General features: G+C 43.5%; 2 protein-coding genes across 2 annotated transcripts in view; both read left to right on the top strand.

The window, feature by feature from the left end:
- The window catches only part of LOC125465326 (tetratricopeptide repeat protein 28-like), a 288,267-nt gene that overhangs the window by 174,870 nt on the left and 90,622 nt on the right, over positions 1-22,775 (top strand). The window lies entirely within an intron of this gene.
- Positions 7,270-10,062, top strand: rnf208 (ring finger protein 208). Its single transcript, XM_048558655.2, has one exon. It carries the CDS (start codon positions 8,196-8,198, stop codon positions 8,931-8,933), a length of 738 nt encoding a protein of 245 aa, XP_048414612.1. The 5' UTR covers positions 7,270-8,195; the 3' UTR covers positions 8,934-10,062.

Raw genomic sequence — 22,775 nt, 5'->3', positions numbered from 1 at the left:
TTGAGTTTCAGGGTGCTGCCTCCATGATTCAGAGTGTGAGAATGCTGTTAGTGCTTCTGATATATTGCACTGACCCTGTGCAGTCAGCTATGTGATATATGGTCACCTCAGTGGATTTTGCAGCTGATGATCTCCCTGTAGGAAACTTACTCAATACCATCTCTCAGGAATGCTGATACTGGGGTATGCAAATTTTGGGAACCAGTATCTCCTGTGCTTTGGATTGGCTAAGGGACCAAATGGATTGGGGCTTTGGACAGGTTACAGTCGCCTGCAATGTGCTCACCCACAGTCAGCTCCCTTCAGGCTATCTCCTGCAGGCCATCTCCCGTACTCTGCCCCCTGAGGTCTGCTCCATAGCAGTCTGCTCCCCCATAGTCTCCTTTCCTAAAGTTCTGCCACTATCTCCTCTGCTTCAATTTCTTCTCCCGCAGTCTGCTCCCCCACAATCCCTCCTCTGCAGCCTCTCTCCTGCAAATGAGTTATTATGCTGAGCTGCAGATCAACGGGGTGGGAATGGAACATATTGCTATAATTCATTCAGGATATAAAGATGACTTTTGTCTAAACTTGTACCAGAGCTGTATGGTACAGACTGCACCAACAGCTACTGAGTTTCTACAATCTGAAGCCCAAATGTTTCAGGTGGCCCTGGAGATGGGCCTTGGCTTCAGCAGGTCTGAGGCTGGATACTCCGTGGAGAGTGATTCCTGACTCCTCAAAGCCTACCTACCATCAGTAAGGTACAAGCAGGGGGTGTGATGGTATATTGTCCATTTGCCTAGTTGACAGCAGCTCCAACAACAAAGTCAGCACTATCCATGACAAAGCAGCCTTCCATGTGTAAGGTTTTCTGTGAGCTTTAATAATTATAAGGAATCAGGCTAACTCCCAAATTGGTTAAATGATTTCGCTTTTATTTTCAACAAATGTTACAGATATTAATCATAACGCCCATCATTAGCAGTAGGATTTCAGCTTCAAGTTTCTGACCTTTCATCAGAATTGACGGTGCCAATTCTGCTGAGCATTTCAAGCAATTTCTGTTTTGATTTCAGATTTCCAGTGTGTTGCTTTTGTAGCAGTAATTAAATTAGCTTCAGGTACTACTTGCATTTTGACTGTACAGGAAATTACACAGAGGCAAGTTTAGAAAAGTGTTAGGCCTCATTGTCAGATAATAAAATGTGAGGCTGGATGAACACAGCAGGCCAAGCAGCATCTCAGAAGCACAAAAGCTGACGTTTCGGGCCTAGACCCTTCATCAGAAAGGGGGATGGGGAGAGGGAACTGGAATAAATAGGGAGAGAGGGGGAGGCGGACCGAAGATGGAGAGTAAAGAAGATAGGTGGAGAGAGTGTAGGTGGGGAGCTAGGGAGGGGATAGGTCAGTCCAGGGAAGACGGACAGGTCAAGGAGGTGGGATGAGGTTAGTAGGTAGCTGGGGGTGCGGCTTGGGGTGGGAGGAAGGGATGGGTGAGAGGAAGAACCGGTTAGGGAGGCAGAGACAGGTTGGACTGGTTTTGGGATGCAGTGGGTGGGGGGGAAGAGCTGGGCTGGTTGTGTGGTGCAGTGGGGGGAGGGGACGAACTGGGCTGGTTTAGGGATGCAGTAGGGGAAGGGGAGATTTTGAAACTGGTGAAGTCCACATTGATACCATATGGCTGCAGGGTTCCCAGGCGGAATATGAGTTGCTGTTCCTGCAACCTTCGGGTGGCATCATTGTGGCAGTGCAGGAGGCCCATGATGGACATGTCATCTAGAGAATGGGAGGGGGAGTGGAAATGGTTTGCGACTGGGAGGTGCAGTTGTTTGTTGCGAACTGAGCGGAGGTGTTCTGCAAAGCGGTCCCCAAGCCTCCGCTTGGTTTCCCCAATGTAGAGGAAGCCGCACCGGGTACAGTGGATGCAGTATACCACATTGGCAGATGTGCAGGTGAACCTCTGCTTAATGTGGAATGTCATCTTGGGGCCTGGGATGGGGGTTCTGCAAAGCGGTCCCCAAGCCTCCGCTTGGTTTCCCCAATGTAGAGGAAGCCGCTCAGTCGCAAACCATTTCCACTCCCCCTCCCATTCTCTAGATGACATGTCCATCATGGGCCTCCTGCACTGCTACAATGATGCCACCCGAAGGTTGCAGGAACAGCAACTCATATTCCGCCTGGGAACCCTGCAGCCATATGGTATCAATGTGGACTTCACCAGTTTCAAAATCTCCCCTTCCCCTACTGCATCCCTAAACTAGCCCAGTTCGTCCCCTCCCCCCACTGCACCACACAACCAGCCCAGCTCTTCCCCCCCACCCACTGCATCCCAAAACCAGTCCAACCTGCCTCTGCCTCCCTAACCGGTTCTTCCTCTCACCCATCCCTTCCTCCCACCCCAAGCCGCACCCCCAGCTACCTACTAACCTCATCCCACCTCCTTGACCTGTCCGTCTTCCCTGGACTGACCTATCCCCTCCCTACCTCCCCACCTACACTCTCTCCGCCTATCTTCTTTACTCTCCATCTTCGGTCCGCCTCCCCCTCTCTCCCTATTTATTCCAGTTCCCTCTCCCCATCCCCCTCTCTGATGAAGGGTCTAGGCCCGAAACGTCAGCTTTTGTGCTCCTGAGATGCTGCTTGGCCTGCTGTGTTCATCCAGCCTCACATTTTATTATCTTGGAATTCTCCAGCATCTGCAGTTCCCATTATCTCTGATACTATTTAGGCCTCATTGTCAGCCTGCATTAACTTGCACATTACGTAAACTCAAGATTCATTTTGCTGGGCTTGACTTGTTCCAACTCTTCATTTAATAAATTACTGGAGTTTACCTTTTCTATGACAATATGACCAAATCATCTGATGAAGGGAATGGACTTTGGCAAGGGTATGCCTCCTGACAGCGAAAGGCCTGATTTACCAAGCCTCTAACAGCAGCCACAAGTTTTACAGTTCAAACCATCGATCAACTAGAAGCTGTGAGGCACGGGATAGATCTATGGTAAATATCTCTGGAACCACCCTATGCTCCAAAGTGAACATTGTAAAAACAAATGTAACATTTTGCTAAGGTGACTAGTGGTTCCCCACCATATGGACTACCATCAAACTGGTGTGTTCACCAACTACTCAATCAATGTTTGATTTGAAGAAGGCAAGGTTTTTGAGAGCAGGATCTGTGAAACTAAGATCGAGGATCATCAGCCAAGGGATGAAATGAACTGGAAAGATCTATGAAACTTCCAAACTGCTCATACTTTGTCTCCGCAATGTGCTGCTCTATCGTATTAAATCTCCTAGGTGGATATATCTGACCTGTTCCTCCTGAGATGCTGAATGATTGATTAGTGTGTGTGCCATTTGGCCCAGTGTCACCATATGCTGGCTTCTTTGGACACTACTGCTGTAAGAGAAGAGAGAAAGGTGTTTCTGCTTGTGGCTCACTTACACTTGAAAGAAGCTATGTGTAGATCTATATATACAGCTGTTTAATTATGTGTATGGAACTGTTCCTCTGTAGTAAAAAAAAACATGCCCATGTATTGTACCTATTTTGAATTAAATAACAGCATGAGGAGCAATCATGCATTCTCCACTAAATCACTTCAACCAACCAAAGTTGACTTGCCAGGGAATCAGTACCTTTTCACATGCAGTGTACTGTGTTGTTCCCTATGAAATTTGGTCTTCTTACACCTGTCCTGATGAGTGAAAGATGAAAAGCTTGAACAGTTTGTTTTCAACAATAGACATTTGTTCTTATGAAAGATCGTCATATCCAGCTTCCAATAGCTTTGATGACAATGAGCAAATGAGAGAGCAGGTGAGAAGGAAGAGTGGGAGACACACAGTTAGCAAAAATGCTGAAATATTTCTCTATTTCTTCAGTGGTCAAACAAAAGATAACATTAACATTATTGTTTATAATAAAGCAAAGTATTAGCATGTAGACCAGTGAGTGAGATAGTACAATATCGTGCAGCAACACCAGATGAAATCATTTATTTGGCTTGAATGCAAGTCTGGTGATGCAAAGTGTGATGATGTATCATTCAAGGCAAACATGAAAACTAGTTTCAGATAACATGAAGTAAAGGTGATTCAAATTATCCTAAATGATGAATGCATTGATGTAATGGAAGGTAACAGCTCCATACTTTAATTCAGATGGTGATTTCCTACATTTCATCAAGGAAAGCAGCGTGTTACTCATTGATGCTGGGAGCTACTTTCTATTATCGCTCTTCAGCAGTTTCTTGGGGCTCCTGTGACACCACAACCCAATATAAATGCTCCACCTCTGCTTCTTTCCTTCTGCAGTCCCACAAGAGAAACCTGGCATTCTGTGCCTTGCTGATCATTGCTGGTAGATGCATTTCTAAACAGAGGCCTTTGCCTGTTAAACACAATGACAGTCTTTTTCAGCTGCTGTTCTCCAGAACTCGCAATATTGCACAAAATCCCATTCGAGGTATGCTTCATTATGAGAGCACATTCCCACGTACACCAACCCGAGGATATGGAACGACTGCTCAAATCATAATTACATCAGGAGGGGAGGGCTAAGTATACCACTGGGTGGGTGATCTTCTTACTAAAATTGGAATGGAAAATGTGCAAAATCCTACCAGAGAGACCTCTTGTGTCTGCGGTTTTCTGGACAATACAAGAACAACGTATATCTTTTTATATGTTTCTCTGTCACTGTGGTTGTTCTGGAGGCGGAACATGAAGACCAAAGGTCAACTGAATCATACGGTGTGGTTGTGTTGGAGCAGCAGTGACTTCACATTGTCTAACTTCCAATCACTAGACAAGTTTCCTTCTTGGGTCTGGACGGAAACAAGAGGTTGTGCTTTATTGCTGTAAGTGAGCTTACTAGTTAGGTAAATACTTCTGACTTTATAATCTTTAAATATTGCAAGTTTGCATACAGCTTTCCCTGTCCTTATTGTAGCTCTGACTCTGTTTACTGGAGACACTATTGATTATTCCTACTGACTGCCCTTCATCAATGATGAGAAGTGAAGTCCTGACCCAGATACTGGGTGTTTTAACTCTTTGTTTTTTGCTACTTGAGCAGGTGGCTTGTACCTATTGGATGTTGTATGTCACATCTGTGAACAGGACTGACATGCAGTCTGATCCAAACTCTGAGCTGGGTGCATGTTCCTGCATGTAAAGCATTGCAATGGTGGTTTCTAGTACACCCCACGATCCAGCATGGTCATAAGACTAGAAGAAGCAGAAGTACACCATTCAGCACATCAAGTTTGCTCCACCATTTAATGAAGCCTTGGCCAATCTGATAATCCTCAAGTGCTCCACTTTCCTTCCTTTTCCACATAAATCTAATTCTCGTACTGATTAAGAATCTGTCTACCTTAGCCTTGAATACACTTAATGACCCAGTCCCTCCAGCCCTCTGCCATAATGAATTCCAGAGATTCAATTTCCCCTGAGAGGAGAAACTCCTCCTCATTTCTGTTTTAAGCAGATGATGTCCTCTGGTCCTAAACTTTCCTGAAAAGGGACACAACCTCTCTCATCTACCCTTTCAAATCTCCTAAGAATCTTTTCTGTTTCAATCAGGTCACCTCTCATTCTCCTGAATTCCAATGAGAATAGGCCCAACCTTCTCAACATCCTCTCATAAGACAGTCCCCCCAAATCCAATATCAGCCAAGGGAAACTTCTCTGGACTACCTCCCATGCCAGAATATTTTTCCTTAGATAAGAGGCCCAAAACTATTCACAGAATTCCAACTCTGGTCAGACTAGTGCCTTGTATCATTTTAGCAAGACCACCCTACTTTTACACTCAATTCCCTTTAAAATAAAGGCCAACATCCCAATTGCCTTCCCTATTACCTGCTGAACGTGGATGCCAGCTTTGTGAGTTCCCTCTGGCAGTGGGAGAAATACCCATCGTCAACTCCTGCAGTGCCAGCAGCACAAGGAGTCAATAGTGGGCATTGCTGGGCATGTGAACATTCCCAGGATAGAAGCCAGTGGGATCTCAGACCAACATAAGTTGAGAGCACTGAGTGGAGAGGTTTCAAGCATCTTAGGAAGCGGGGCAAGAGGGTAAAGGATGTAGGTTTCAATTCCAGATGGAGAGGTGGGAAGGGTGAGGATCATCTTCTGACGCGGGTGCCCTGATGTAAAAACGACACCCTCCATTAATTGTACCACTTTTACTTCCAGTTCTTTTGAAAGCTTTATTTTTTTAAAAAATCAAGCAGCCTATCTGCCAATGTCAACCATTTTACAACAAGGGCAACATAATATTGAGGCCTAAGTAGTTATTAATTATTTACCCACAGTGAAGACCATTGAATAAGTATGCGCCCAGTTTCAACCTCACCTGCAGCCTGGTATCATGAGGGCACTTCAAGGATCATTGGGAAGGTGGTGTGCTGCCTAATCTATTTTGTAGGCCACATCCCCCACCAAAAGCACAGCCAGCCTTGAGTTAGAAACTCCAAACCATATGCAAGGTTCCAAGCTCAGAGTGTCCACATACATTTAATTTACAAGCCTTAACAGCAGGGGATAGCCAATGCTTTTAGCCCATTAATCCAGGGAAGAGTCCAAATGCTCTTTGGTGTTCAGGGAATCTTTTCATTGTCTCGATATGTCCCAGATGTTGTTCCTTACGTTGTTCTCATTGGGTCAGAATTTATTCTTTTCTCTCATTGAGTTATTCCATGTCTTTGTAAAGTACTGTTTGCATTAAGTTCTGTCCTAAACTGTTCTGAGGACTCAGTGTACTTTAACACAGTGTAGAACACCCTTTCCTCTCATCAACCGACTGTCAGCTTGCAATCAGCAGGGTTTTAAAACTCAAGCTTAGTATCTGTCTCTGACAACTTCAAGATTTATCTTGCCTTCTCTGCCAATCTGTTTGATCTGTGTCATTTTCTGAATTGTAAACAGTCAATCCTTAAACTAAAGTTTCTTAATGAACTGAAAACATTCACTTTAACTTTCTTTGGAAGCACCTCATGGAATTAAACATTTTGTTGGGTCCCCTTTGTCTTGAAAATTCAAATGCCATTGTCACAAACTTTTAATAAATGTCACTGTATTGAGACATTTTGAGAGTGAAAACAGGTCAAACAGACTTCAAAAGGGACTAAAAACAAATATTATTTCCTTTTCGTCATTGCCCATTATCAAACTGCAGATAGTCAGAGGTGTCAGAAGACAGCAGTCAACATTGAACACAGAGGGAGAATGGAGGGGTTAAGTGTGTGAACTATCTAGAGGTGACCTCGCTGACTAGGAGGGTGTGAAGTAGTCAGGGGAATAGCTGCCTTCTCTTGCAGTAACAGCACTAAGCCACTGTGACTCAGGAAGGAAATGGCAACAGCATCATCCTCTGCTTTCTCAGCATCGATTGCAACACGGCGCAAACCCTTTGAAGGTTAGGCAGATGAATGAAAAATACAAGCAGCTAGACGTTGGTTTCAGTTGCAAAGGTAGCCTGAGTTGAGGTACTGCGGCCTGTAGCCCCTACACTGCTGAATGAGAGAAATGTGAGCTCGCTGCAGTACTGCAGTGCTGCTGCAGACAATACTGCCATCGAAGGTAAACAGAGGGCTCCAAGAGACAGACCGAGAGAGGAGAGAGAGAGAGAGAGAGCAAGCTGCAGAGCAGCCACTGCCCTTACTGTCAATACAGAGACAGACACTGTGCAGCTAGCTAGAAGGAGGACTGCTCAATTGAAAACTGGAACCACCAGATTTACTACAAGTGCAGGTAACGTGATTCAAGCAAGCATCTTCATATAATTCACTATTGCTAAGCTGAGAGCTTCTGTGTCGTTGACTCAGTTCTGTCATAAAGCTTTCTTCTGGGATATGTTTGCAGTGTTCGCCTGCTCATTTTGCAGCATTCACTGCCGTTAAGAGATTGAGCATCCAAAAGAGGAAGAGAAGTCAGGACATACAGTTATAAAAACTGACACCTTAGCTTCATTGTATAAAGAGCAGCGTGTTTGAAACTGATGTGGACTGTGCAAACGATTCAGGATGATTCTTACAGATTGTGTTGCAGCCTGAATTGACTGTATGGATAGTGAAGACTCCTGGTGCAAAGAGAGAAACCTGCAAAGGTGCAGAGATGGTCAGACAGGGAAGGGAGTGCAGGCCCTACCTGTGAAGCAAGCTGCCTAATCGCAGCTGGGACTCTCAGACCCCTAGCCCATGGCGTGCCTGAAACAGCAGCAGGCTGCCATCAAGATGGAGGCAGTGAAGATTGTGCCAGTGGAGAAGTTTGCGGAGTGCTCAAGCTCACAGGGCCGGTACGGGCCCTCACAGTGCGTACGTGAGCCACCGCTTGTGGGAAAGTGTGCCTGGCCCCTAGAATCCGAGATCATCGCAAACCAGGCCTGCGCTGACGTCCCCACCCTGGAGAAAGCCCGGAGCCCTAGCGGGCTGGCCCGGACACCACCCCGCCGTGAAAAATTTGTCCAGGGCCATCGCAAGGCTAGTGCCGAACTGTGTTACCACCGGCAGACCCCATCAGATGAGGTCATCGTTAATCAGTACGTTCTTCACCAGTCAACCACTTCTGAACCCCTGGAATGCCCCACCTGTGGCCACGTGTACAATGCCACCAACAAACGTCCACGGATCCTCTCCTGTCTACACTCGGTGTGCGAGGAGTGCCTGCAGATCCTCTACGAGTCCTGCCCCAAGTACAAGTTCATCTCGTGCCCTACTTGCCGCCGGGAGACCGTCCTCTTCACCGACTATGGCCTGGCAGCTCTGGCAATCAACACCAGCATCCTGGCCCGGCTGCCAGCTGAAGGCCTCACTGCCAACCCGGGCCAATGGGGCAGTGAGGCTGACCGCAGCTGCTACCAGACCTTCCAGCAGTATTGCGGGGCAGCCTGCAGCTGCCAGCTCCGAAACCCATTGTCTTCCTGTGTCATCATGTAGAGGAAGAGAGAGAGAAGGCCCTTCCCCATGTCACAGAGTAACATTTGTGACCAAAATAAGGATTACTGCTCCAAGACTGAACAACTTGCTGTTCTTTCTCAGCAACCTATATGGTAAATTATCTATAACTGCATTATCTCATCTGGGAGTTTCTGTGTTTTCTGTGAAATCAAAGGTATCAAATTCAGGTTGAGTGGCAAGTATTATGCAGTCTTGATAGTTTTGCCTGAGAGGCAGTGTTGCCAAGCAACCTGCACATTCTTGACTACGACCTCGGAATTGCTTCTTTCTCCACCCCAGTATTATACGACGCCTAAAACCATTGCCAAAGCAGCAAGTGTTTTAAAGTGTTGCCCTCTCTAGGTTGGTAAAGCTTAATGTGTTCTAGATGCACACCACACTATCCAGCAGCCTATCGAGACCCTCATTCTTGGCCCTGCCCAGTGCCCTCAATCTTTCACCAGAACACAGTGTCTGGCGAGAGCATTTCTTTAACCTGAAGTTTCGATTTTGATGGTTGGATAATTAGAGAAGGGTTTAGCTGCACTTATTTTTAATTGCAAACATCCTCACCTAAGCCACAGCCCTGCCCCAAACCTCCATGACATCAGAGGCATGTTAGTAGCTTTTGTGTGGTGTCAACCCAGCCAAAATCAGCACCGGGAGTGCTCGAACTGGGCCAGCTGCCTCAGCACTGTACAACCTCCCCCGAACCCCACCTCTAACCTCCCACCCTACACCCTCCATCCTCTGACCTCCCACCTCCAAGCCACTGTGGTTCTGGAGGAAGCTGGGCTGAAAAGGGTCACGACCATAGGTTTCCACATCGACCTGTCAGTCACAGTAAACATTTAACAAAGGCTGCTCTCACCTGTGTGTCTGAGTGCATTGGTTTTGCTTTTGCTCCTTGCCCCACCCACAATCCTAGTCTTGGGTCCCAAGAAGCCATTCACACCTTTAACACAACAGATGGAGAAATACTCATCTTTGGCTCCAAATTAGGTGTATAGAGCACCTACGGCCAAAGCTAACAGTCAGTGCTGGAGAGCTCACCGAGAGCAGTGCTAGGAACACAAAGAATGTTTCTTTATTGATTGTATTCTGTGAATAAACTCTATATTAGACCTTCCATTTGTCTTTGTGCTACTACAATAATTAATGAATGAAGTAGGTAAGCATTAGTGCATCTCCCAGCAAAGGGTTAAATTCAGAGCAATGACTGGTGAACATTGGTGCAAAGACTAACACTACAACATAATGGGGTGCCTCTGAGTGGGTTCCTCACTCCATCTTCTCCCCTCACTTCACACTACATATATAAATACTCATATCAAATTTTATTATCAAAATATTTCTGTGTCAAATGGTGCTGAAAGAGCGAGCTGTTTTTCATCAGCTGCTAACTAAGATGCAGGGAAGCAGTCTAAAGAATGGAGACAGTAAGGTGAATATCACAGGTAGCAGCCCATGTGCCACAGGCCACAAAGCTGCAGACCGTACATCACTGTTTCGAAATCGCAGATGCAGGTTAGATAACATGGTGCTGCCTCAGTATCACACAGCACAGACGACAGAAAGAGTGCAGCATGCACCTTGGTGACTATCGTTGAGAGCAGGCTGTGCCGAAGTTTAGGATGTGAGTGGAAAATTTCAGAGTGTGCCATTTTGAGTGTATCATTGTGCAGATTGAGTCTTTCAAGGTATGGTGCGGCTACTTTAGAGAACATCGGCTGTCACATAGTGTTGATTAAGTATTTCAGGATACGATTTGAAGATGTGACTTGACTATTTGAGAGAAAACAGAGTATTTCAGGGTAATTGTATTTCCAAAGGTGTTTCGAGTGTACTTGGTCATAGCTTGAATATTTGAAGTTGTAGGTTGGGTATTACAAAACAAGAATGTTAGGGAATAATTGCATGGTGCAATTCGTGGAACTGAAATAAGTTGGATATTGCAAGGTTTAGTCTGAGTAACTCAGTTTCAGTTCTCCAGGGTGTAATTTTGATATTACAGATATGTCAGGCTGTGAGTTGAACGTTGCAGAGTTTCGATATAGTCTGATTGGGTGTGGGTTGAATACTTGGCTAAAGAGAAAATGTTGTGGTTCAGTGGGTTTCATCGCTGCTTCTGAGCCAGAAGCTGCAAGTCCAAGCCCATTTCAGGGCTTGAGACCAAAGAAGATGAATTCATACTGTAGCCAAACAGGTTGAATGCAATGATATAAGTTAGGAATGGGAGAGATTCCAGGTAATCCCTGTGATAGAAGGAAAATTGGAGCCTCTACTGCCACTGTCTAGCTCCAAGCTACAAAGTTGTGTAAAACACACATTGCCTTAGCAACACGAGTGAACTATAACACACATGCATCCATTGAATATTATAAGGTTTGGGGTCAGCATTGCCTTGGGGTTCAAAACCTGATTGAACAGCATGCCAGGGCAGGTTTTGGAGATCAGAGTTTGATTGGCTAGTTTCTCACAATCAGTTTGGGAATTGGTGTCTGATTGGATGGTTTTTCAGGATCAGCTCGGGAATCGGAGTCTGATTGGATAGTTTCTCAGGGTTGGTTTGGGAATCACAGAGTCTGATTGGATAGTTTCTCAGGGTTGGTTTGGGAAACAGAGTCTGATTGGATAATCTGCTGGAGAGCTCTGTGCAACTGGGGTCATTTTTTTTAGCAACAGTTAGGTTCGATCTTCTGAAGTCCTGAGACGTGAACTTCTTTATGCTGGTTTTGGCTCAGAAGTGATTTTACAGCTTTCAGCGCCACAAAGTATAGAAACTTTAATAACAAACAACAGCAAAGTTAAGTAGATGCTGTAAATCTAAAATAAAAGCAGAAAATGTTGGTTGTATGCAGCAGGCCAGGCACCACCTTGTTGAGACAGAATCCAAGTTAGCCTTTCAAGCAGATGATTTATTTTGCCATCAAGCCTCTTAACTTAACGAGGACTGTAAACATCTGCATAGAAGTGAACAGCTGAAACATCAACAAATCCCTCCAAGAATGAGGACCAACTGCCTGCCAAATAAAAAAAGTAAACCGTGAATGTGGGTAAGATCTTTGACATTCACCATTTTGGCTCTGAGTGTATCTGAAACTCCTGCACAAGTTCACAACACAGGATTTGACAATATGGATTATGAAATTCTAGTGCAGACTGATATAAGAAGCCCATTGGAGATTTTGATGAGTTAAAAAGTGGACACATCTCCAAGTTCAGACGTATTGTATCCCAAACTGTTGTGGGAGATGAGAGAGGAAATTAGAGGGGCCCTGACCCAAATTTTTAAAATGTCTCTCTCCTCAGGAGGGGTCCCAGAGGACTGGAAGACAGCTAATGTGCTTCCACATTATACTGAGTTCAATAAGGCTGTGGACAAAGTCCCATATGGGAAATTGATAAAGAAGATAAAAGCACATGGGATCCAGGGTAACTTTGGCACTGTGGATCCAAAATTGGCTTAGTGGCAAGAGACAGAGGGTGGTGATAGAGGGCTGTTTGTGTGACTGGAGTTGGTGTGCAGTAGCATACCACTGGGATTAGTGCTGGGCCCCTTATTGTTTGTGATATTCAGAAATGATGTAGATGAGAACGTGGGGGGTTGATAAGTAAGTTTGCTGATGGCACAAAGATTGGCAAAGTGGTTGACAGCTGCTAAGAAGATCTACGGTTACAGGAGAATACAGGCAAATTGTTCAGATGTACAAATCAGTGACATGGAATTTAATCCTGATAAATGTGAAGTGATGCACTTTGGAAGAAGGAACATGATGAGGGAGAATCCAACGAATGGCAAGGCACTAGGAAGCTCAGAGGAACCAAGGGTTCTCATGGTGCTTGCCCGCGTACCTTTTATTAGTCGTGGCATAGAATGTAAGAGTACAGAGGTTATTTTGAAGCTGTGCAGAATTTTGATTGGGCCTCAGCTGGTGTACTGTGTGCAGTTCTGCTCAACACACCATAGGAAGGATGTGATTGCACTGGAGATTCATCAGGATGTTGCCTGGGAAGGAACACTTCAGCAATGAAGAGAGGCTGGATAAGCTTGTTCTGTTTTCTTTGGTGCAGAGAAAGTTGAGGGGACACCTGAGTGAGGTGACAATGATCACGGGGCATGTATAGGGTGAATAGAAAGCACCTACTCCTCTTTGTTGAAGATTCAAGAACAAAAACTCCAACTTTAAAGAGAAAGCCAGAAAGTTTGGAAGGGATTTGAGGAGAAAGGTTTAACCCATACGGTGGTGAGTGTCTGGAATGCACTACCTGGGAGGGGAGTTGAAGCAGGAATCCTCACAATTTTTTAAAAGTACTGGGATGAGCACTGGAAGTGTCATAATGTTCAAGGTTATGGGCCTTGTGCGGGAAAGTGTGATCTGTGTAGGTAGTAGTATATTTTTGGCAGTACAGTCTTAATGTGCTAAAGGGTCTGTTCGATAGTAGAATACAGCCTGCAACACCTGCTTAATTCTTTACAATCATTTATAAATCACTTTGTACAAATGAATATTTTACTCAATGTAAAATGAGGCTGACTACTAAGGTGAAGAGAGCTACTCGTGTTTGGAAAGAGGGGACTTCTAAGTTAAGTGTGTACAAAAATATGGGCCTGAAGAAATGGGGTTAGCCTCTAAGCCAGTTTTGTATTCAATGTTTATATTCATAAATGCAAGGGTCGTAAAGTCTTTTTAAAATAATCTACACTATTTGCTAGACAGGCCTAAGAAATATAAACAGGATCAAGCAGGCTCTCCAAGCCAGCCCTACCATATGACCTGTCTTCTATCTTAAAACTCCATGTGTTCACCCTTGTCCCCATATCATTAATTTCCTTTTGTTTGAAAAATCTGCCAATCTCTGACTTGAACTATTCCTGAGTGAACATCTGCAGCTTTCTTGGATAGATGATTCCAAAATGCGCACCCCACTGAGTGAAGAAATTTTTTCACATGATAATCCTAGATAGCTGGTCCCTTATTCTGTGACTTCATCCATAGATTCTCCCAGCCAGGAGAAACATCTTCCCAAGAATTCTACCCTATTAAGCCCCTTCAGAGTTAAAATACTTTACACATTTTTATTGCATAAGGTAAGTATGCTGTTCATTTGATTTACAAAACCAAAACTCTGCTCAGTACTCCACATGTGGTCACAGCGATTATACTCTTCTTCTGCAAACCCTTGGAACAAAGGCTGCAGAGCATTAGTTTGATGCACATGTCAAATTTCAGTGATTCATACAGAAGAACACCTATTTCCTTTGAATGCCAACACTTCTCAATCTCTTGCCATTTTAAAAAATATGCTTCTCTATTTTTCCACCCAAAGTGGATAATTTCATACTTCGTCACAAGATGCTCCATTGACACTTTCTTGCCCATTTAAATGCGTATAATCCCTGTGTAACCTCTCTTCCTCCTCCTCCTCCTCACAGCTTATACTGTACTGCCAGAAACCTTCATATACTTCACATGGCTCCTAATTCGGGTAATTGAAATATATGAGACATAGCCACTGGCCCTTGTGGCATTTACCACTCTGTTTTCTGTTCATTACTAAATCTTCAATCCATCCTAAGACCCAATTCTATTAGCTCCAAATTTGTCCAGATTGTCCAACCATACTATGTGTTTTTAAGTGCAATCATGTCCCAAATGATAGATTCTAGTATTTTCCCTACTGCTGTTTTCCAGTTAACTGACCCATAGTTTCCTGCTTTTTCTCTTATCCATTTCTTGATGGTCAAAAATCACGCAACTCCAGGTTATAGCCCAAAAGATTTATTTGAAAACACAAGTTTTCTGAGTCTCACTCCTTCTTCAGCTATCAATGAGAGAGGTACATCAGACACAGAATTTATAAGAAAAAGATCAAAAGGTCATAGAACTGATGCCAATGTATTAAACAAACGATTTGCATTGCAGATAGCTTGTATTTTGCTCAAAAAGCATACAGTTTAGAGATAGTCTATGTAGCATTTTATAAATTCCTACTTTGGAAATAAAACCAGTTTGACTCCAAATTAAAACACAACCAGATTCTAAACAAGGCCTCACACCTAGAATGCATTCTCTGACCTGAGATGTCACCTCTGGTATAGTGATAAAACCTTTGGCCGCAGTGGATCGGCCATGGAAAATTGCTCATTGTGCTGAGGGATGTGTAGATTAGGTGGGTTATAGGGGAGTGGGTGTGGGTGGAATGTTCTGAGAGTTGGTGTGAACATGTTGGGCCGAAGGGCCTGTTTCCACACTGTAGAAATTCTATGATCTATGATCTCAGGGCAGTGACTTGAAAGAAATTCTGTGCTTTGCATATTAATCAATCGAAACCTGCATCTTTTTTCTAAGTGATTAAAGATTTAACAGCCATCTTAAGTTTATTCAATACATTCGCAACAGCTCTATGACCCTTTGATCTTTTGCTTATAAATTCCGTGTCTGATGACAACTCTCTCACTGACACCTGCAGAAGGAGTGAGACTCGGAAAGCTTGTGTTTTCAAATAAACCTGTTGGACTATAATTTGGTGTCGTGTGATTTTTGACCCTGTCCACCCCAGTCCAACATTGATACCTCCCCACCATTTCTTGAATATTTGGACATGGTCCACAGGTGCCATCATAAAATTTAAGGAATTCTGGAAAATCAAAACAAATCCACCACTGTGTCGAACTACCTCCTTAAAAACTTAGATTGTAGTTCTTCAGGTACAAGGGACTAGTTCTAAGTTAGTCCCATTTCTCCAGTAGTATTTCTTCACTGAAACTAAGTTCCTCAATCTCACTAGATTTTTGGTTTTCCACTATTTTTGGATTTTTTACTGTGAAGGCAGATATAACACAGTCCTTAATTTTTCTTTGTTGGTCCGCTTATCCTCTGGAATTCTTTTATTACTTAAAAGAATGTAATGTATGTTGTTGTGAATTATATATTATTTAATTAAATATTTGCTACATCTTAACTACTGTCATATCTATTGATCTAAGTTCCCAATGTTCCTTTGCTAACATATCCCTCAAACCTAGAAAGTTTGCTTTGTTCTGATTTAAACCCGAATTTCAGACTTAACTTCCAGTATTGCTTACTGATTTAGATGAGGGAGCTAAATGTAGTTTCTCAAAATTTTCAGATGACTCCAATGACGGTGGAAAGGTGAGCTTCGAGGAGAATGCAGAGATGTGGCAGTATGATTTGTACAGGCTGAGTGAGTGGGCAAATGCATGGCAGATGATGCAGTATAATGTGGAGAAATGTGAGATTGTTCATTTTGGTAGCAAAAGTAGGAAGGCAAATTGTTATTCGAATGGCTATAAATTGAAAGAGGAGAATATTCAACACGACCTGGGCATCTTCATGCACCAGTTGCTGAAAGTAAATGTAAAGATGCAGCAGGCAGTAATGAAGGCAAACTGTATGTTGGTCCTCATAGCGAGAAGGTGAGAGCACAGGAACAAGAATGCTTTGTTGCAGCTATAAGGGATATTGGTGAGGTTACACCTGGAATGTTGTGTACAATTTTGGGCTCATTATCTGAGGAAAGGTGCTGTTACTATAGAGGCAAGTGCAGTAAATGTCTACCCTATTGATTCCTGGAACGGCAGGAGTGACGCATGAGGAGAGATTGAGTCTGTTATTACATTCACTGGATTTTAGAAGAATGAAGGTGTAATCTTTTGTAAACCAATAAAATTCTAACAGGACAAGACATTTATATGTAGAAAGGATGTGGGAGATGGGGGTCCAGAACAATGGCTCATTGTTTAAGAATGTATAAGAGGAGACAAAGACATGGCTAAGGAATGGAATACATACTTTGGTTCTATCTTCACAAAAGAGGACACAAATATTTAACAGAATTGTCAGAGAATGTAAAATTTAGTGAAAGGGAATAACTGATGGAGATCAATATCAGTAAAGAAATTGTGCTGGGAAAATTGTTGGGCTAGAAGGCCAATAAATCCCCAGGGCCTGATCATCTACATCCCAGAGTATTTAAGGAAGTGGCTCTAGAGATAGTGGATGCATTGGTGGTCATCTTCCAGGATTCTATACACTCTGAAACAGTCCGTGCAGATTGAAGGATGGCTAATGTCACTCCAATATTCAAAAAGGTGGGGTAAAAAGAAAACAGGGTATTATAGACCGGTGAGCCTGACAGTGGTAACGGGGAAAATTCTTGACTCCATTGTCAAGGATTTTATAGCAGAGCATTTAGAAAGCTGCCGCAGGGCCAGACAGAGTCAGCGTGGATTTATGAAGGGGAAGTCATGCTTGACAAATCTGTCAGAATTCCATGAGGATGTAATGAGTAGAGTTGAGAAGGCAGAGCCAGTCGATGTAGTATATTTGGATTTTCAGAAAGCATTTGACAAATTCCCACATAAGAGATCAATGTGCAAGATTAAAGCACATGGGTTTGAGGGGAAGTATATTGAGATGGATAGGAAACTGGTTGGCAAAGAGGGAACAAAGACTAGGAATTAATGGGTCCTGTTCAAATTGGCAGGCTGTAACTAGTGGGGTGCCACAGGGATTGGTGCTGGGACCCCAGTTATTCATAATATGTATTAATGATTTGGATGTGGGAACAAAATTTAACATCTCCAAGTTTGCAGACAATACCAAGTTGGGTGGGGGCACGGGGTGAACTGTGACAAGGATGCAGAGCTCCTTCAGCATGATTTTGACAAGTTGGGTGAGATGAGCAAATCAATGGCAGATGCAGTAATAATTTGGATAAATGTGAGGTTATTCACTTTGGAAGAAAAAACAGGAAAGCAGATTACTACCTGAATGACTGTAAATTGGGAGAGGGGAGTGTGCAGCAGGATCTGGGTGTCCTTTTGCACCAGTTGCTGAAAGTTAGATTAGATTAGATTCCCTAAGGTGTGGAAACAGGCCCTTTGGCCCAACAAGTCCACACCGCCCCTTGAAGCATCCCACCCAGACACATCCCCCTGTAACCCACACACCCCTGAACACTATGGGCAATTTAGCATGGCCAATCTACCTAGCCTGCACATCTTTTGGACTATGGGAGGAAACCGGAGCACCCGGAGGAAGCCCACACAGACACGGGGAGAATGTGCAAACTCCAACCAGACAGTCACCTGCGGCTGGAATTGAACCCAGGTCCCTGGTGCTGTGAGGCTACAGTGCTAACCACTGAGCCACCGTGCTGCCCCAGCATGCAGGTGCAGGAGGTGGTAAAGAAGGCACATGGTATGTTGGCTTTCATTGTAAGAGGTTTCGAGTACAGGAGCAGGGATGTTGTTGCAGGTGTACAGGGCCTTGGTGAGACCACATCTGGAATATTGTGTGCAGTTTTAGTCTTCTTTCCTGGGGAACGTTGCTCTTGCTCTCAAGGGGGTGCAGCGAAGGTTTACCAGGCAGATCCTGGGGATGGTGGGTCTGATGTATGAGGAGGGATTAACTAGGTTGGGATTGTTTTTGCTGGAGTTCAGATGAATGAGGAGGATCTCATAGAGACTTATAAAATTCTAACGGGATTGGACAGGGTGGAGGCAGGGAGGATGTTCCTGTTGGTGGGTGTGTCCAGAACCAGGAGTCACAGTATGAGGATTTGTGTTAGACCATTTAGGTCAGACATGAGGAGACATTTCTTCACCCAAAGAGTGGTGAGCCTGTGAAATTCATTACCACAGGAAGTGGTTGATTCTAAAACATTGAATGCATTCAAGAGGTGACTCGATATAGCACTTGGGGTGAATGGGACCAAAGGTTATGGAGAGAAAGCAGGATTAGGCTGTCGAGTCAGATGATCAGCCATGATAATGAAGAATGGCAGAGCAGACTTAAAGGGCCGAATGGCAGCCTCCTGCTCTTATCTTCTTTGCCAAAGTATATGTCTGTCAAAGTCAATTTAAAATGCTATCATATTATGATCGCTCTTCCCCAAAGGCTTCTTCGCTATTAATTAACCTTTTCTCATTGTACAGGATTATGTCTTATTCCCATGTTGATTTCTGGTCAAGAAAATGGTTTTGAATGCATTCCATGAACCCATCTCAGCACTATTCCAACATATTTTATCTGCCTAGTCTTTATGAAAGTTAAAATCGAACAGGATTCCTGATTCACCTTTGTTGTATTGAATCACAGAATCCCTACAGTGTGGAAGCAGGCCATTCAGCCCATTGAGTCCACTCTGACCCTCCAAAAAGCATCCCACTCAGACCCACTCTGTACATTATCCCTGTAACCCTGCATTCCCCATGGCCAATCCACCTAACCTGCACATCTTTGGACTGTGAGAGGAAACCAAAGCACTTGGAAGAAACCCACACAGACACGGGAAGAATGTGCAGACTCCACACAGACAGTAGCCCAAGGATGGAATCAAACCTGGGTCCCTGGCGCTGTGAGGCAGCAGTGCTAATCACTGAGCCACTGTGCCGCTCCAGTGCATCTCTAATTTTCTAACTTTTACACTGCTTAATGTTAAATCCACACTTTGGGAGAGCTGTAAGCTACTCTGATGATATTTTTCCATTCCCTGTAGCTGATTCTGCTACAAACCTATGTGCTAAGATCCTTTCCCTCTATTTCTTTTATCCAAGTTTTTATTGAGGGAATCACCCCTGCCTCTTTTCCATTTAACTTATTTCTTCTTTAAGTTTCCTGGTCACTTTGCAAACACATCTCCATGACACTGTTAGATCAAATCCACTTATTTATATCCGTGCTATTGATTAATTTATTTTGTTGTGCATTCTATGATTTACATATTCTCATATATTACCCTAGCTTTAAATGTTTGTAATTTCCCCTAATCTTACATTAAGTCACTGATGCTTTATTACCTTCCTCTCTTCCTCTCCTTTCCTGAATCACTACCCATTTTGACGCAAATCACGACGTTGCTGTGCAAGCCTGACTTTCTCTTACTGCTTTCAATTTACCTATTCTAAAATCCTCCCCTCCTCCCCTTCATTAGATTCAAAAAATATTTTTTCATCAACCTGTTCAGAGATGTTATTATGGACCTCTGGAATAGGTTTTGTCTTGAACCCAGATTTCATGGCTCAGAGGTCGAGCCATTACCACTGCACCCTGGATTATTTAAATTCGTTGGTTTAAAATACTGCCTGATTTGTTTGATTCATCCGGACACCAATCCCAACCCAAATCAAATAAAATCTGTCAAATGGAACAGTGCTGTCTTATTGCAATAGCCTCAAATTTCAAATGCCGTGCCTTCCACACTCCTCTTTCAGGCATCCATTTAATCTGCTTATTCTTGTACTAACGTTAAAACTGTATTAGCTAAGTCATATTATCTCTCCTCATTCTTCCAGCTAAGTTTATACTGCTCTTAAATTTCATCTGCCATGTGTGTACCTGTTTCACCAACCTGTCAGTGCTCTTCAAAAGCTGACTACTGTCCTCCTCACTATTTATTACATTCCCATCTCAAACTTTGGGGGTCTGAGTGCAGCTTGTAGGGACTATTTCACTGGACATCCTGTGCCAGAAACCTTCAGATCAGTGTGTTTGAGGGCCGTGTTTCACCAGTGACTCTCTGCTATGACTGTCTGCCATGGAGTTTAGAGAAAGATGACATGAAAGAGCAGAAATGCCAACTCGTACCTTATTAATGTAGATCTGATGGCTTGTTTTATCTACTGTAAGCCAAGGTGTTCTAGGAAATCTTGTTGTTGTAACATTGCAGGGTGAACAAAATGGCAACACTGGGCTGCAGACCTTTGCCCTTTGCCCTTTGCCCTGACCATGCTACCCATGGAAATGAGTATACCCTGAGGACAAGTATCACTTGCGTTGCTGTATTTTCCAGGACTATCAGCCAAGAGCTGGAAAGTAGAATTCCTTTAGTCAGATCTTATTGACCAACGATGACTCAAAGGGCCAGTGACGATTTGTTCTGACAGCTTTTGACTGAAATTGTAAATATCAATTGAATTTCTTGTGATACGTCCCAAGCATAAAAATACAATGTTCTCCCACTCTCTAAATCTTCTGCTCCATTTTTTGTTTTGAAGCAGGGTTTGTGTACATCAGGATAGATTACAGTCCTCTACTGACTCCCTCTTCCTCTATCTCTGTCTTTCCCTTTCTCTTGGTCTCTTTGTCTGTCTCTCTCTTTGGCCTAGTTCTTGTCTGCTTCTCCCGTTCTTGCCTTCTCTCTATCGTTCCTTCTTTCTTTGTCTCTGTATCATTCAATTTTCCCTGCCTCTTACTGTCTCCCTTTCCCTTTCTTTATATGTGTCCTCTGTGTCTCTCTAATAGCCCCTAGGGTCAATCAGGTTGCTGATCAGCAACAGTTAGATGTCAGTGTTGAGTGCAATTCTCACTGTGTGAAACTGAGACTGGAACACCAATGTAACTTTGCTAAATAACTAAGTGATACAAAAACCAAAGCACCAGTCAAATGTTGATGTTCATAGAAAAGCAAATAGGTCTGAAAGTTAGTGGAAAATGATTAGACATGCTGTGGTGTAGTTTGTGTCAGTCACACGATGTGCTGTAGACTGTGTATATCAGACTGTTTAGTTTGTGTTAGTCACACAATGAGATGTAATTTGTGTCAGTCACATTGTGCGGTATAGTTTGTGTCAGTCATGTTGTGTTGTATAGTTTATGTCCATCAGACTTTTGGTTTAGCTTGTATTGAGTAAGAACAGCTGTCAGCAGATCTTTGACTAGGTTGGGATCCCAGTCTTTTTTTGAGGTAGGCTTGATTTGTTACAAGACTGTCAAATATGGTCAGTATTTTCCACCCCATCTATTTCATTATCATCTCCCTCTACTTCCACTTTGAGACTTATTTCACCACCCTTTGGCCCTTTGATTGTTTTGTGGGTTTTTTCACCTTCAAGGACTAAGCATTTAACTGTCTTCACCACATTATGTGAAAATCTCACCCCAAGCCCTCAAGTTCCCCTTTGCCTCATTTTTTAAAATATCTTGTCATGAGATGTGTTGCTTTTTGGCATTTACTGTCCTAATGAACATGTTAACACCCAACCTTTAACCAAGCCTCTGCTCATCATGCTCAGCGTCTCCCTTCATATCTTAGCAACCAGGATTTTTATTGTTTTCCATTTGTAAAGTACATGTCTGTGTATGAATACATGTAGCTGTGTGTAACTGTATGTTTATGTGAAAGTGATTGCAAGTAGATGTTCTTGTGTGAAGTATTCTTTCCTGTGTGTGTATGCGTGCATGTGCGTGTGGTGCATGTTGGAGAGAGAAAGAAGTAAACGAGAAAGGTTTCACATCTGTAGACTTTTTGTCACCACCAAACATCGTAAAGTACTTTGCAATCAATGAAATACTTTTGAAATATGGAAATCAACTTACACTCAATAAACTCCCACAAAGAGCAATGTGATCAAGAGCAGATAATCTGCTTTAACCATGCTGATTGAAAGATAAATATTGACCAGCGCATCAGGGAGATGACCCCCGCACTTCTTCAAAACAGTGCCAAAGGATCTTTTACACCCACCTGAACAGGCAGAGCGGGCCTCAGTTTAACATCTCTTTCGAAAGATGCTGTTGCTGTTTGTGGAAGCTTGTTCAACTTAAATTGGCTTCTATGTTTCGTACATTACAGTAGATACTACACTTCAGAAGCACTTTGGGACATCTGGTGGCCAGGGAAGGCAGTAAACAAATGTGAAGCCTTTCCATTTTTTTCATTTCACACCTGTAGTATGCAGGCCTATAGGCCCATACTTGGATTTGTGCAGGAATGGACTCCTTCCATTCTGCACTGAAGTGTCAGCTTTGATCTTTGCGCTCAAGTTGTGGTGTGGATCTTGAAACCAGACTTTGTGACTCAGAGATGACAGGA

The sequence above is a fragment of the Stegostoma tigrinum genome, chromosome 29, assembly GCF_030684315.1.
Source record: "Stegostoma tigrinum isolate sSteTig4 chromosome 29, sSteTig4.hap1, whole genome shotgun sequence".
Lineage (NCBI taxonomy): Eukaryota > Metazoa > Chordata > Chondrichthyes > Orectolobiformes > Stegostomatidae > Stegostoma > Stegostoma tigrinum.
This window is presented reverse-complemented; position numbering and strand designations above follow the sequence as displayed.